General features: G+C 41.1%; 1 protein-coding gene across 1 annotated transcript in view; it reads right to left on the bottom strand.

Moving 5' to 3' along the window:
• Positions 1-2,165: 2,165 nt before the first annotated feature.
• Positions 2,166-17,296, bottom strand: part of LOC142100234 (putative defense protein 3) — a 45,218-nt gene continuing 30,087 nt past the window's right edge. The window contains exons 3-6 of the mRNA XM_075184166.1: positions 6,629-6,765; positions 4,954-5,045; positions 4,227-4,404; positions 2,166-2,321 (exon numbers count right to left, since the gene is read on the bottom strand). Of these exons, the coding sequence (XP_075040267.1) occupies positions 2,166-2,321; positions 4,227-4,404; positions 4,954-5,045; positions 6,629-6,765 (563 nt within the window). The remainder of the gene's footprint in view (positions 2,322-4,226; positions 4,405-4,953; positions 5,046-6,628; positions 6,766-17,296) is intronic.

Raw genomic sequence — 17,296 nt, 5'->3', positions numbered from 1 at the left:
TTCATTTGAGATGCTTTCAGTGTCATGTCTGCTGTACGCAATTTTCCCTTAAAATATGTCACATGCTTTTTTCCCAGACATGTTGGGTGTGATTCATCTTCGAATGTAACCTGCAGGCAAATTGCATTTTTAAGATGAGCACGAAACCTGTGCGTACGTGTGGCCATATTCAAATTTATGTGGATCTCAAGATACATTTCTATTTGAATATGGATATAAGTATGCCCTGCCTAAACAGTACTTGTTGTATGTTAACAGACAGAACAAATTGTAGGATGTGCAATATTAAGTCCCATCAAAATGCATAAAAAAAATGCATACAAGAAATTAACATCTCATAATACTATAATCATTAATAATAAACTGAGTTTTAATTTAAAAAAAAGTTTCATTTTTTTTTACATTAAATACAAAAATCTGGATGTTTTTAAGGCGCACTGTACATACAATCTGTTTTTATAGTCTATCTTTCTTGCATACACATGTTCTGTGCTGTCTAGTGGCACACATAGGTGTAGTTTTTAATACAAAGATGATCCCGTGATAGTCATCATTATCAGTCAGCACTTACACCTGCGCTGTTGCAGGTGCAAATGATGAGGCTAAAAAAAAAAAAAGTACGTACAAGATGCCCAACTTGAATCAGCTGCATCTGCATTGACAAGCCCTTACTGTACATTGCTTACATTTATCCACCAGTTCCCTTATCCTTTCTGCCCTCAAGTCATAGGCAGTTGCAAGTAGCATTTGCGTTCAGGCATGAATTGCAAACAATTGCATTCATTGGTGTGAAGTCCATTTCTGAGCATGCGCAGAGCAATTTCTTACGTCCGAAGATGAATCAGGCCCACTGTATGAGTGGTGTACAACCACGCCTGGGGATTTTATGCAGCAAAACCTTACAAGTTATATATACAGTACATATTTGTTGACGGTGGATGGTTGAGATCAGTGATTACATTTAGAAAAGTGGACATGGCTCAATGGGTAAGACTGACTAGTGTTATTAGAGGTTTTAGTGAGTCACATACAAAATGAAGTAAGGTGGACACACAATGGGTGAGCTTGTGCTCTTAACGTATCTAACTATAAAGGTGATAAAAATTGTGACAATATAACCTGCTAACCATAGACTTCTTTGCAGTAGACAGACATTTGAGGAAGCATGTTTTTTAGAATTTGAAAATATAAACATTGTCCTTAAGAACATTTAATTTATTTAATATAGGGGATTGACCTTAGACTTCAGAAACACTTTTATAAGGTTTAGCTTCCTTTGACTTGCCCCTTCAATCGTTCATTCGTGAGTTGTGTAAATGCAACATGAGGTTTTATTGTTGTAATTAAGGTGTATTAAACACATTTAAGGTATTTCCATTGGAACAAGCTCTATACTTACAGCAGAAGAAGAACAATTCAGAGTCTGTGCATTCGTGCTGATATTGAAGAAGCCCACAGGTATGACGGCGCCACGCCACTGAGTGGCACCACTAGTGAGAGTAACATAATGCCATAATGACACAACCGGTGGTGGTTGGGCACTCTCCCTTAACAGGGAGGTTAAATGAGTAGTACTACTCCTCCGGGAGTTATGGGATACTGCCTAGTCAAGTGGGGCCCAGCTAATGAGCCAAAATAGGGTAGAGTCAGGTTCCACCACCTAGAAGTGTCCGAATATTTTAGTTTGCTATAATTCTGGTTTTGGGATGGTGGATAACGGATTGGTCTTGCTTTAAGTTTCCACCACTTTAATTTAATTTTCAATAAAAATTGTGATCTTTCATTCACAAGTGTCATCTGTCATTATATATTTAGGTAAGATATCTCTTGCTAAGTGCAATAAGGTATGAGAGGACTGAGGTTCATGAAGATAAAAGTCACTTCAATGTGAACAATTTGTTCTGGAAATGGGAATTTGTTTTGGAGAATTTAGGAAAAAACTCTTGAATGTTTTGCTGGGGCATGGTGCTTGTTTAACAGTGCAGAACTACCACTGAAATATAATGGAGCAGTGTACCGTGTCTTGGGAATCACTGGACCTTGCAATATGTCTAGAAAAAACATGCTCTGTCTTTAAAGGTAAGATTGCAGTGGGAACTCAGTTTGTTTGGGACCTTAGTTACTCAATGTAAATTGCACCTCAGATGCAGAGATTATTCTGGTACTCAGTTTATCTGGCAATACCGGAGGTTATTTGCAGTAGTTACACCACCTTTCCTCATAGTTTCTTCTGCATCCTCCTGGTTATTGCCCCAGCAATAAAAACCTCTCATTAGATATTCATGGCGAGTACAGCTTATCACAACGGACTTCAGCTCATCCTTTACCAGTAAATATCATATCTTCCATTACACTAATAGATTATCCAGGGAAGACTCCTTGTATTGCACTTCTGACACTTATGCAGTTATAGTGCAGCTCATTTGAAGCACAATAGTTAAAGATTTGAACACCTCTTGTAAGGGCTTTTAGAATTTCACACAGTTTTCTTCTACAGTACTCTTGTAACTACTGTGCTAGAAAAGGGTATCCTGGGATACTTTGTATTGTCAGCCTTGGTCTATTTGATATATTGTATATTAAGTGCATCATTGCATGTTGTTTAATGTAATTTGTGTTATGTTTTGTTATGTGCTAAGCACTGAGCACGGTGGCTCAGTGCTTAGCACTTCTGCCTCACAACGCTGGGGTCATGAGTTCTATTCCCAACCATGGCCTTATCTGTGTGGAGTTTGTATGTTCTCCCCGTGTTTGCGTGGGTTTCCTCCGGGTGCTCCAGTTTCCTCCCACACTCCAAAAAACATACTAGAAGGTTAATTGGCTGCTTTCAAAAATTGACCCTAGTCTCTCTGTGTGTGTGTGTGTGTGTGTGTGTGTGTGTGTATTAGGGAATTTAGACTGTAAGCTCCAATGGGGCAGGGACTGATGTGAGTGTGTTCTCTGTACAGCACTGCAGAATCAGTGGTGCTATATAAATAAATGGTGTTGATGATGAAGATGATAATTGATTGTTGAATGATTTGTGGAATGTGAAACTAGTTCTCTCAGATTATTTAGCGTCCCTCAGCGTTGGTCTCATTGAGCTGTATATATAACACTTCAGTGTTGCCATTTTTCCTGTTAAGATTGGCAGTGAGGTTGTACTTTCGGATTGTTTCAACTTTATTTCATTATTTATATTGTGACTAAAATATCATCACTTTAGCACCTAGTAAAGCTTGTTCAAAGTAGTGATCAAAACTACTGTGATGGATGTGTAAATACAAAAAAGAATGATCAAACTTTTTCCATAATTTCTTCAATCAGAGGTAAAATTAATGTCCAGATTCAGTCCGCCAACATCATTATCTAAATATATATAAGACACGGATCCCAACTGGAAAATTTCTTCAGTCTTCCTGATAATTCCACCAATTCAGAATATCCTCATCCAAGGGCAAAAGTGATGACAAAAACATAAAATAAGAGGAGTGTTTCAAAGTTCAGAGCCTGCAAATTAAGTTCTGTTAATAGCAGGTAAAAGTCAGAGTGAAATATATACAGTCATACAATAAAAGTTCAACATACTTCATAGACTGAGCATGCATTATGCCTCAATTAACAAGGCTTATATACAATGTGGTCTTATTAAATCAATGAAGCAATGTGCACAACTATACTATAACCCACATCAACTGTTATTTTATAGTACAGTTTAGAGAATGAAACAGACATCTGGTTGGTTCCTATGAGTTACAACCCATAACAATTTTGAAATAAGCTCAGATGATTTGAACAGCAGTGATACTAGAAAACAAATAAATATTATACAGGCTGAAAGTGCACAGTATTCCTTTAATGCCTGCTCTAGAATTGTCTACAAATCATGGTGTTTAATATATGAATTTAAAGGGCTGTGCTCTGCCACTGTTGGACTAAAGTGGAATTTCAGCATATCATTTGTTTAAAGCAGAAAACCATGGGCCTGAAGTTGTGTTGTATAAATACCAAAACAAGTTTGTTTTGAGTGCAAAAGCCAAATGCAGTAAATAATTACAATTCTTGAAAATTCTAGAAGCTTTTGAATACCAAAGATCAGGATGCTGCTAATGAAACTGGGACAATCGAAACTCGTTAAAGTGATCACAGAAATGTGAAACTCTTCCTAATGTCTATGGCAGTAGGACAACAATACTAAAGCAATATACAGGATTTACAAGTTGATGGAGAAAAGAAATGAAACTTACAGTCATTTGAAATCCGCTGTTGGCTTGATTTTTCGTAGTAGTAGTTGTTACTGTTGTAGCTGATGTGGAATTTCCCACTGTGGTACTGGATGTGGCACTACTGGCAGGAGCAACATATGCAATTTTTGAACTAACCACATTAGTCCAGAAAGTTTTCTCTGTTTGTACAATGGTGGCTCTAAAAATGAATGTACTTTTGTTGATCAGGGCAAAATAATTGATTAATACTTCACATTTGCATAATTATGGTTTTATACTATACACATCTTTTAATTTTTCATATAAAAGATTAAATAACAAAAAAATAACTACTTCCACTTATGGACAGCTATTCCCCCCCATCAAAAGTATTTTATCCTCTGGTGCTTCCAAATAAAACTGATTACCATAATATCACAACTGCCTGCAGGCAAGTGTTCATACCTTCAAACTGTCTTAGATTTGGATGCAACTACCCTTTGTCTCTGTTAGTTTCCCAGTTCTCTTTAGCATGGCTATCAAACTCTTCTGTTTACAATCCTACTCTGGCACCAAATAAAAAAATTTAATTCCTAAATTCAATTGTTAATTGTAAGCCTGTTTAGGATTAACATGTATTTTGAAGTCTACTAATGTTGTGGGCATGCCTGTATATGATACACATAATTAACATTAAGCTTTTCTTAAAACATAATTTCAGGCTAAGGGTATGGTAGTTTCCAAGAAGGTAGTGATGTGGATATCTAACCTGATCTGGATATCTGCAATGTTGGAGCTTGGTGCCACCCATGTCACTTGTATGCTGGTCTTTCCACTGCCTGATATATGACTCACTGAGTCCTGCAATTACAATATGCAAATAATATTAGTGTGAAAGCAATAATAAATAATACACCATATAACACATGTTTCCAATATATAGTGTCCTGTATAATAGCAGTAGTTTACCACTTGATGTCCAAACTATGACAAGCTAAAGAACAGTATTATAAAATGATAACAAATAAAATCATTAACAAAAAAATGTCAGTAATTATGTCAAAATAAAAAGGGTTGTGTGTTTTTTCTGCTGCCCTTGATTCTGTTCTCTTAGCACTGGCAAAAGATCGTTTAGAGTGTTTTCTTGGAGCTGTTATTATGAAGGTTACAATTATAGAAAGTATAGTAGCACACAACAACGTAACGAGGGTGGTATGGCCACACAGGGCCCAATCCTAAAGGAGTGCCACGGCCGCCCTCTCTTTGCCCATGCTACATACCCCAGGTGTATATGAATGCAGTGACAACACAAGACAGCGCCACATTTTATCACCTGCCCAGCAATAAATGGTGGTGATCTCTAAAGTGATGTTTTTTAAAACTGTTGTTTTCAGCCTTTTTACTGTCACTTTAGTATATTTAACCCTTGGTGTTGTCACTAGATTTTAAAGGAGCTCAGCAAAAAACCTAGATATTTTAGTGACCTGGATGAGCGAGAACACTGGCACTCCACAAACATCCCACCCTGGTGGGAGCAAAAATAGGGGTGGCAGCGAAGTGGTGGTGTGCCAGAGGAGGTGTGACCAACTCAGTGATGGTGTGTTTAGCACTTTACCAGTGCTAGATCACCAGCTAACCCCGCCTACACAGTTCCTGTCCACAGTGGCATTGATCTTTGTGCACTCTGCGTAAACTGCGCAGGCTACACCAGACTCCACAGCCCCAGTAATATAAAGATAAATAAATCATAATTATGCTTATTAAATAAAATAAAGCAATTAATCCTGTGCCACCACCCCCTCGTTTGTGCACCACCCTTATTACAGCTCAGGATCTCATGTTCTGCCACTCCTAAGTTCTACTCCATTCTGCTTCATCTTGAAACAGTTGTACTACACAACTGTATAACAGCTCTGCCCTGAGTTTAACACTGTGTATGCACAGTCATTAGTGTCACATTGTAGGTATTGCCTTTTAGCAAGTTTATACATTGTATTGTTCATTTCAGAAGTTTTCAATGTCATGTGTACTGTACGCCATTTTCCCTTAATATATAAGTCACATGCTTTTTTCCCAGACATACTTGGCCTAATTCATCTTCAAACACAGCCTGCACGCAGATTGCATTTTTAAAATGAGCACGGAACTTGAGCGTATGCGTCCCCAGCCACAAAATTCTTTGTGACCAACAGAGATTTGAGGAAGCATGTTTCTTAGGATTTAAAAAAATAAAAAGTGTCCTTAGGAACATTTCACTTATTTATATAGGGGATTGGCCTTAGACCTGTGAAGCATTTGTATAAGGTTTAGCTCGCATTGACTTACCTCTTTCAATCTTTCATACTTGAGAGTTATGTAAAATGCAAAATGAGGGTTTTATTGTCATAGTTAAGATGTATTAAACACATTTAAGGTATTTCCAAGGGAACAAACTCTATACTTACAGCAGAAGAAGAACAAGTCAAAGTCTGTGCATTCGCGCTGATCTTGAAGGAACCCACTGGTGTGGAGGTGCTGCCTGAACGAGCCTGGATCAGAAAACCTTTGAACTGAGTGGTACCAGTAGTGCTGCTGAGAGTAACTGAAAAATTGCAGAAAGGCTGTCATGAACATGTAATTATAACATGGATTACCCTTTCAAAAGGAATATTAGTTTAACATGCCTGGGACCTGTCTGGTGTACTCAGATCAGGGCTGCTGGAGGAATCATAAAATCATGTAATTTGAGCTATAATCTATTTTATACTAACTACCTCACAAATATAGTAGCAACACTGTTAGCTAGGACGTAAATACCAGAGTAACAGATGAGGAGATGCTGAAAGCCTCTCAGCTGCTGGGCAGTTAAAGCTGCCGCCCATAATGCATTGTGGCCCTGTTCCCCTGTGCAGCATCCACGGTTAGCATGGGTCTTAATGAGCTCCCTGCTTTGTGACCACTAACACAGCAAAGAGGTTAGAAACCTTCCCATGCGGTGTGTGTGTGTGAACCATTAATCCAGGGTTCCAAAATAAAATTCTGTTCCAAGTGGCAGGAAACCCTAGTGTTCCCTTTTTCTATGAGCAGGAAATGAGGTGCTGTGCAAAGAAGGAAGGTATGTGAGGGAAGGGCAGTAGAGCAAGGTTATCTTTATATAGTAACCTTGCAACCCACTGAAAGGTCAGGAAGAGATGTTCTGGCCAGGAACAGGATATAACATTACTCCATAGAAACAAAATAAACAGTATTTGAAATTCCTCAAACTATTATACATGTATACTAAATAAAACCTGTTAGTTTCAGGAAATTAAAAAAAAAACTACTTTAGTGCACATGGTATATATGCAAGATAGTTTCTCCTTAAATTAAATTTTACAGCTTGCACCAGGGTGAATGTATTCTACAAATATGCCTGTTTTGGGGGTGGAAATACAGACTGTAGCCCAGGGTGCTGAAGAGGGGTGGGTGACGTGACCAGTTGTTTTTTTTCTGCTTCCTCCCATGTCACGTCTTCCGTCCCTACATCTGTAACTCCATTTTCCAAATATTAGATCCTGCAGTGTTTTCCCTGTCCCATATATTGGAATGTCAGTACTGTGGAGACCAGATAACTACTTGATTGATCTTCATTTCCTGGAATGCTGTGTGATGATATCATAGGACAACACTAATATAAGTAAAGAGAATGCAATAGTACTCTTTAATAGAGGAATTGATAAGGCTGCTTTAGTATTGCCTTAAGAAAGGTGAATGAGAGTGGTAGCAGCAGGTAATTCAGTATTTTATCAAGGTGTGTTAAAGTGAAATAAGATAGGATTAATGGCAAGCATAAACCTGTTTCTGCGATGAAACTCCATGGCAGCCAACAATGGGTTAAGTCCCTTGTCACTTAGGTAGAGACAGCAAAAAGAACACTCCCCTGCTTTATTTAGCCCAGCTGCACCTCCTTAGCTTTGTCTTTGAGTGTCCAATTCCTACTGACAAAACACTTAAAAATATCAGTATCAGTATGAGTAATAGGCTGTCGTTGATAAACAGGATTAGCGGTAAGCAAAATCCTTTATTTTCTTCTTCTTCATCTTCCTCATTCCATGGCAGCTGCCAATAGTACCACAGCAATTATAGAAGGAGGGTAAGATACACATAACTCAGGTATTCAGACAAAAAAAATCTTTATTTTACTGCACCTGTTTCCCAAAACTGGAACCAGATAGCACATCCAACTGATAATGAGAAATAAAAGTGTGCTTTGAGGACCACGCTGCTACCCTGCACAGATCGTCTATGGAAATTTGAGACTTTCATGCCTATGAAATTGCAGTGCCCTGGTCAAATGTGCCCATGGAAATCACCATGGTAATCTCCAGATCTGCTCCACTGTATTCTTGGACAATCAGCTCTCTGATCCAGCTCACAATCATATGGGAAGAAGGCACCTTACCTCTTCTTGCCCCTACGAGAAGCACAAATAGGTGTTTCGTGAACCTAAAAGGTTTTGTCCTAGAAAGAGAGACTATAATTGCCCTTGCTAGATCAAGAGTGCGAAGTTTTTCTTCCTCCTCGTTCTGAGGATTCCTGTAGAAGGTAGGCAACACAATTTCCTGATTGGTGTGGAAATCAGAGATGACCTTTTGAAGAAAAGAAAGATTAGTAACATTATTTATGAGATTTGTGCCATCATCGCTGAACACCTTATACACTCCCTGATGGTTCAGGAAAGCAACAGCTGTCTGGTTGTCTGAAAAGCCTGAAAGACTCTTATCCTGCAACTGAGGGAGGAAGTGTTGGAAAACCCACCATACTTCCAGTATCTCCAACACATTGGAAGAAAGTCTACTCTCGGACTGAGACCAGCAATTCTGGGCTATCTGCCCCTGAAAATTAGATCGCCAGTCCATCTTGCTGGCATCGGTGGTAATAGTCACCCCTCGAAGGGGGTAAGAGGGCTGTTGTTCAGACACGGTGTCAACCACCACCTGAGCAGCTTCTTGACATTGTTTTGTAAACCAATCCACTGAACTTTTTCCAGTCCCATTGAGCAATAAGGTCCATCTGAACACTTCTCATCCGCCATCTTGCCCACAGTACCACATCTATCATGGACACCAACATCCCGAGAAGCTTTAAACCTCCTCTGGTGGTCCTTCTCTGCCGAGAAAAAACCTAGCTGATCAATGCATATAACTTTGAGCATTCTTCAGACTGGCGCACCTTGTCAAAATCAGCCTCTATACTGACACCCAAGAACTTCAGCCACTGAGAATGAACAAGCTGGCACTTTTCCAATTTTAGGATGCAGCTGTGGTTCTGACAGCCTGCGATGACTTGATTCGGTTTGGAACAGGCAATCTCTGGAGATTTGCATTCTAATAAGGCCACCAGGACCTTGGTGAAAGTCCTTGCAATGGTGCACATTCCTAAAGGCAGGCAGGTAAACTGGAAGTGTCTTCCCAGTATGAACATTCGGAGATACCTTTGATGATGAACAAAGATAGGAACATGGAAGTAGGCATCTGCCAGATTTATGGAGGCCATGAAATATCCCATATGGATGTCCAGAAGAATAGACTTCAGTGTCTCCATCTTAGATGAAGCTATTCAGGCACCTCAGATCTAAGACAGTCCTGCAAGCCCCTGAGTCTTCACCAGAAAAAGAGACAAGTAAAAAGCTGTGCTTTTTTCTCCTGAGGGAACCTTTACAATTAACTGCAAGAAGGACTGCAGGTCTGCCTCTAGTACCTCTAACTCTTGGGGTGATGTTAGCCTCTTTAACGCAATGAAATGATTGTCTCTTGGAATCTTGGAAAACTCTATGCGATATCCAGACCCCACAACATTGATCACCCAGCGGTCCTGGACAGACTGTTCACAGACATGTGCGGATCCCAGAACTTTTCCCCCTAGTGAAACCCTAGAGAGCCTCCCTATTTTTTCACAGCTGCATCAATCTTGGGGACCAATTCAGCAGATCTATACCCTAGAAGGGATACATTTTATCCAGTCAGGCAGAACTACCAACCTTCTTTTCTTGAACTTCCCATTCTCTAGTGACCAGGTGTTTTAACACTTGGTATACTGGAAAGGTCCCAGCTTTCTGGACCTATCCTCAAACAGAGGATCGATAGATGCCTCAGTCGGAGGATTATCCTTCTAATTAAGAGTTTTATATATACTCTTTAATAGTGGATCGACCTGATCAAGTTTAAACAGAGCTGACTTCTCAGTGACCTCACCAGACTCTGAACTTTCATCCAGAGACTCTACCTCAGAGACCATGGAAGCTAAGTCTACATCAACGCTGGTCTGAGACTTATTCCTTTTAACCCCTCATAAAGCAAACAAATCTGCTTTTGTGTCAAAAGCCTTCCTTATCCAGCTAACAATCCTTGCAAATTGAGTAGGAGGTTGAACTTCTTTAGTCACAGAGGTCATGCAATCTTCACAAAGGGACCTCTTTTTGCCCTGGGGAATAAAATTATCGCAAGCACCACAAATCCTAGATTGTTTCTTCTTGCTTGCAACTTTCCTCCTGGAAGATCCACAGGACACACTAAACAGAAAACAATATGTTACAAGATCAGGACACCTATACTCACTCTACTAAACTGTGCACGCAATAAATAACACAGGATATAAGGGCTTACCTCAAATGGGTACTTTTTAGCTGTTTGGGATTAGGCTCAGATTCCATCCTTTTTCAATGCGTTTCCAAGGCTCTGAGAAACATTCTCTAGATAATACAACACTAGTGCTATTTTAAACCACAAAAAAGGGCAAAGCAGCCATGAAAACCTGTGGGGGCTGCCATTTTAAGGAACTCTGACACCAGCAGGTATGTACTGAGTATGTGCAAGAAACACTGAAAATGAATTCCAAAGCTGCGTTCGTAATACTGAAAGCAATCCACTTCTGCTTCTGGTGGCTAAGATGTCTTTGTATCTCCTTCCATGACTCTGATTCAAGTTGTGATGCCCAATGCCAGATACCAGCTCCAAGCTGCCTCTCACAAATCGGTCCATGAGCAGTGCACTTTTTTTTTGTTTAACATAGAGCCTCTGATGAATGGTTGCAGTAGGTCAAGGAGAACTTCTCCCTCTTGGGTCCTGCCAGGTACCCATATTTATGTCTACACGTAGTGCATGGTGGCTTTATCAGACCCATATGCTAGTGTGCAGAGTGCAACTCCTCCAGTCAGCAACTCCTATATGTGATATCAAACATTCCCACTGGCATGTAAGAGCTGGAAGAAGGAGCTCCATGCACACAGTATAACAAGCTCAGACAGGCAGGTGGGTGCCACACATCTCAATAAATATCAGTATGTAAAGATTGTTGTTTTACTTAATGTCATAATAATAATTCCGACCTATCCAACTCCCTGAGAGGTTATTCAAACCCAATTATTATTTGGTGCAAAATTCGCTGCACAAACCATGTCAGCTGAGACTATTTCCGGTGCTCAGAAGCCCAGAGTTACATAGGTGATAAAGTAGGCACTTGTAGAAAAAGTTTGCAAAATGTTATCATTCACAGATATTTTATAGATTGGCCCCAGAACTTGGACAAGGGAAGCACAGGTGAAATTGAAGCCCTGAGTGTTCTGTGCACAGTTTACAAAGGAAGATTCCTTGATGAGAGGATGTCATGCAGGTGTCGGAGTGCATACACGTGACTAAAAGATCTGATCAGTGCAAGGCTACCATGTCAAACTAATGATGAGTCTATCAGATTAATGACCAGCATACCTGTTACCTATCCTGTGCATTTGATCCTGCTTTCATTTGACCATCACTTGTTTTCTGCCCCATATACTGACTTGGCTATTTGATCTGACTACTGCCTGCTTATCAGTACTATGCTGATCCAGTTTTCATGTCTGACCATGGCTACCTGTGCACTGTTGGTGCTTGACCTGTAAGGTGTCTTGAAAAAAATAGATAGTGTTATTACCAATTATACTGTTACAGCTGACTCCCCATACTAATTATTGATGAAGCAGTTTTTGTTGCTTTCATACTGGCTGTTCACCTTCCGTACTGTTGTGGCTCTGTACCTGACTGAAGATTTGGCATCAGAAAATCCATGTGTCCTGAATTATCAACACTGCCACAGATTTCATGAATATGAGATTATGCCTATTATTCTTAACTCTTTGAACAGAATTGTGGAGCAATAGGGAGCAACAATCCCAGGTACTGGAAGAGAGCCGCCAAACCATCCAAATTGTTGATGACATCATCTATGCATCTGGACGCACTGTCGGTGGCTAAGGCAACCATACACACAATCAACATGTTAAAAACACGCAGAAAGGCAGCTCAAAATTAACATAACATATCTGTAGCGATATGAACGTCTATCTGAATGGATATGCAGTGAGGTGAGCATGCTCACCCTTTGGATTAGTGTTTTGTACTTGTTTCCTTTGTACTTCCCTGATGAAAGTTTCTGAGTAAACTGAAACATTGGATCACTAAATCGCCTTCTTTGTCTCATACCGGCTTAATATGTACACTCTACACCAAATTCGAGGAGGGCAACAGGGTCAGTGTGGCTGAATCATTTATAAATAACTTATTATAATAATATATTTAAATTATTAGAACAGTGTGCCGATTTATATCGTTGCAAACGTACTGATTCTTGATACTGTGTATTAGAAATGTACTTATTTTATTATATTCTGTTATATTTCTGTGTAGGAATTGCATTCATTTCTGAGGTATATGTCTGATGCAATGAGCATTTGTTTGAGGAGTCTGGTGTGTAACTTCGAGAGGAACTCCTTATTAAGGCTAATTAGGTCTATTCAATGTGAGTGACCAACCCTTGAATACACAACAGGGAGTCGTTACCTGTATCCTGCCTGGATAAAGGGAAAATAACCTGTCTGAACATTGTAAACAGCACGTGATGTAGGATATCACAGATAAGTGTAAATTGCATTGAAATCCATGCTTGGGGAAACATATTGCATCCTGATACTAAAAATAATTCAGACTTCTTGGGACTAGCAAAGAGTTCCCGGGGGCTGGCTTACACCCTGCAAGGCTGTGTCCAAAACTGTATAAAAAAGCACTGGTTTATCCTGAAATGTATCATTATTGTTCCATCTGACTTATATATATATATATATATATATTGCCAGCAGTGTACTGTGTTGGGATTTCTGAAATGACTGGTTTGTGTTTCATCTCTTCGCTGTCTCTCCTCATTACAACTGTGCTGCACCACCAATATCTGCACAGAAATGCCATTTCCCAAGTACTTTACTCACCAGTTATTTTTTGACTACCTTCTATATCATGTGTTCCCTTACACCTCTTAGATTGTTAGGTCATTTGGGCAGGCCCATCTTTACCTTCTGTTATTGTATGTATTTTGTGTCATGATCCTCTCAATCTACAGCACTGCGTAGCGTATTGGCCCTTTATAAAATAAAAAGAGATTATATATATTCGTGGTTGAACTGGAAATTTAGAAGTGGTGGTATGGAAGATGTGAATGGAATTTGACAGTTTTACCGTTTACCATCCCACTTAGACCAATGTGTATATACACCGATCAGCCACAACAATAAAACCACCTGCCTAATATTGTGTAGTTTCCCCTCTGGCCCGCTTAAACAGCTCTGAACCGTCGCGACCAGAGCCAGATTTACACCTCATGGGGCCCTAGGCAAGCTACTGGTTTGGTTCCCCCTCCCTGAAAAAATCCATAGCACTATAGTTTTTTAGCATAACATATAGGGGCTGGCTGGCAGACTTTAGCCCGGGGGGGGAGCAAGCATATAGCACTGGCCCATAAGTAGCGGCCCGTTTTTAAAGGGTGGTCTCACCGCCGGTCCTGGGAGGGCCCTCTGGGGACTGCTGGGCCCTAGGCAATTGCCTAGGTTGCCTAGTGGTAAATCTGGCCCTGGTCACGACATAGACCCTACAAGAGCTCTGAAAGTATCCTGTGGTATCTGGGACCAAGACTTTAGCAGAAAATCCTTTAAGTCCTGTAAGATGCGAGGTGGGGCCTACATGGCTTGGACTTGTTATTGCAGCACATCCCACAGATGCTTGATCAGATTGAGATCTTGGGAATTTTTAGGCCATGTATTCACCTTGAACTCTTTGTCATGTTGCTCACACCATTCTTTAACAATTATTGCAGTGTGGCAGGGTGCATTATCCTGCTGAAAAGGGCCACTTTCATCAGTACAAGCAAATGCTAACTCTGCAATAGTTGTAGCAGAATCTCGCTGTCACCACTAGACTCCTTCATGGTGCCTAGAACCGCTTACTTTTGAGATTGCTGGTATAGCTGCTATAGCGGCTCTTTGCTGTAGTTTGGCTGGTACCTCCTAACCACTTACTATGGATCAGGACTGCTAGGTAGCAGGCAGAGAGTTGACACAAACAGGACAGCCGGGGAATGGATTAAAGTGTAAGCTCTTATCTGTTGGTCACAGGATACAGCAGGCAATAGGCGTCACACAGAATCTTCAAGCAGTGATGTTTATTTGCTTAAGAGGTCCTTAAAAGGACCACTGAACACTAGTTGGAGGTACTAGGGATCATCCAGAAGTACAGATGGTATAATACGTTACATGGTCAAAGAGAACACTTTATATACTGTTTCTGACACACATGTTGGCAGGGGGTAAACCAGCCCGCTTTCCTACCTGGCTCCAGAAAGTCTGAAATATTACATTAGATGAATAGCATCAAAATGTAATATGTTCTCTACTGGGATTTAAATGCAATTCAATCTTAACAAAATTTGCGGTGGCATAGTGGTTAGCACTTCTGCCTTGCAGCACTGGGGCCATGAGTTGAATTCCCGACCATGGACTTATCTGTGAGGAGTTTGTATGTTCTCCCGTGTTTGCATGGGTTTCCTCTGGGTGCTCTAGTTTCCTCCCACACTCCAAAAACATACTGGTAGGTTAATTGTGTCACGGTTCCGCGTCACAATTCTGCGACAGGAGTGGTAATGAACGGTAACCAGACTGGAACTAATGCAACTCCCAGTAAGGCGCGGAATCTAACAAGGGAGAGATATTCGCCAGGGACCAGCCGCAAAGCGGTTTGGACTTAGCTGCACCCCCTTGCAGGTCGCGGCCCCTACTGAAAGCGACCAGTAATGATATGAGAGATAAGTCACAAGAGTAGTAGGTACTCACAAATAGCAGAGATGAGTCACGGGATGTAGCCAGCAGATAAAGGACAACCGGAGAATACAGTAGAGTGTCAGCTCTGCGGACGACTGTTTACCATGGGAGTGGCGGCAGGGATTCTATACAGTAGTCAGCAGGATACACGGATGGTGAGGATGATTGCAGGAGAAATCCCCCAAGTTAAGCAGAGACACGAGGAAGTGCTGTAGAGTGTCAGCTATGCAGACGACTGTTTACCACGGAGTGGCGGCAGGGATTCTATACAGTAGTCAGCAGGATACACGGATGGTGAGGATGATTGCAGGAGAAATCCGGCAAGTTAAGCAGAGAAACGAGGAAGTGCTGTAGAGTGTCAGCTCTGCAGACGACTGTTTACCACGGAGTGGCGGCAGGATTCTATACAGTAGTCAGCAGGATACACGGATGGTGATGATGGATTGCAGGAGGAATCCAGCAGGTTAAGCAGAGACACGAGGAATTGCTGTAGAGTGTCAGCTCTGCAGACAACTGTTTACCACGGAGTGGCGGCAGGAATACTGTACAGTAGTCAGCAGGTTAAACGGATGGTGAAACAGCAGAACAGCCAGTAGATAGTCAGCTCTTTGGACGAGAGGCAGACTTGGAGCCAGGAACCCATAGAAGGTACATGAAGATCAGGCACTGAGGACAGGGAGGAGGTGCCGTTTAAACTTTGGAGCCAAAACTCCTAACCAATAGGAGGAGGAACAGTATAATTGACAGATCGGGTCTGCGCATGCCCAGACGCGGCAAGATGGCGGCACCCAGCGCGAACCGAGCGGACGGCAGGAGAAGGTAAGTAAGCCGGGGATCGGGTATATGACCCGATTCCCCGGCGCATGATAAATTGGCTGCTAACAAATTGACCCTAGTCTGTGTGTGTGTCTGTCTGTGTGTGTGTGTGTATGTTAGGGAATTTAGACTGTAAGCCCCAATGGGGTAGGGAGTGATGTGAGTGAGTTCTCTTTACAGCGCTGCGGAATTAGTGGCGCTATATAAATAAATGGTGATGATGATGAAGATGAATCAGTGCTTTCCTAAATTACTTGCTGTTAGGTTTTTTATCTCTCTAAGACACATGATAAAAGCCTAACAACTTCCTCTTGTGCATTCAGGCTAAAAGAGGTCTTGGTCACTCACAAATGATTAGCCCTAAATAGCATGTGATTTCCTTTCTTCCGCGCGAAAACACATTTCCTCCAAAATATGCCTACTGCATCAGAAATCAATACATTTCTAATACAAAAATCAGTACATTTGCATTGATATACTGTACATTGGGGGAATTGCACCACTAACTGAAATAAATTTATACAATAAGTTATTTATAAGTGATCCAGCCACAGTCTCTATAGAAATCATTAAAACTAATTGTGGTTAATAATAGCTGCTACAAACTGGGAAGTGGTTATTGCAATTAATAAAACTAAAGTGGTTCCAAGTTAATCCTGCATATTATAGTTGAAAGCTTGAAGCAAGCACTGTAATAACACCAGACCCAGATTTAGCATAAGACAGCAGAGGTTGAGAGGAGGCCGTTTTCTCTGGATATTGCACATGCAGGGCCCAACTGGCCATCTGGCAGTTCTGACCAATGCCAGAACAGCATCACTGTCCTTCAGGACCTGACTGCCATATCAGATCTGGGCAAGGCAGTGTATGCAGCAAAGCTAAAGTGCCCGGCTCCGACATTCACTGACTTCTGGGTGGCTGGCTCCTCCCCAGGAACCAACCACCTTACTAACAGTGCCGCACACGCAGAGCAGCCAAGGGCTGCTCCGTTTCCCCTCTTCCCGGATGCTCAGAGCCTCTTCTGTCCCTTGCTCTCCGAGGGGTGCTTCCATCTTTCATCACACAGAAGCTGACAGCTACAGCTCCCTCCTTGCTCAGCACCCAGAACAGCACCATAATCAGGTATGTATACATTTTCTTATATGCAATGTATTTTTGA

The sequence above is a fragment of the Mixophyes fleayi genome, chromosome 8 (genome assembly GCF_038048845.1).
Source record: "Mixophyes fleayi isolate aMixFle1 chromosome 8, aMixFle1.hap1, whole genome shotgun sequence".
Classification (NCBI taxonomy): domain Eukaryota; kingdom Metazoa; phylum Chordata; class Amphibia; order Anura; family Limnodynastidae; genus Mixophyes; species Mixophyes fleayi.
The sequence above is the reverse complement of the archived record's forward strand: the minus strand, read 5'-3'. Positions and strand labels throughout refer to the sequence as shown.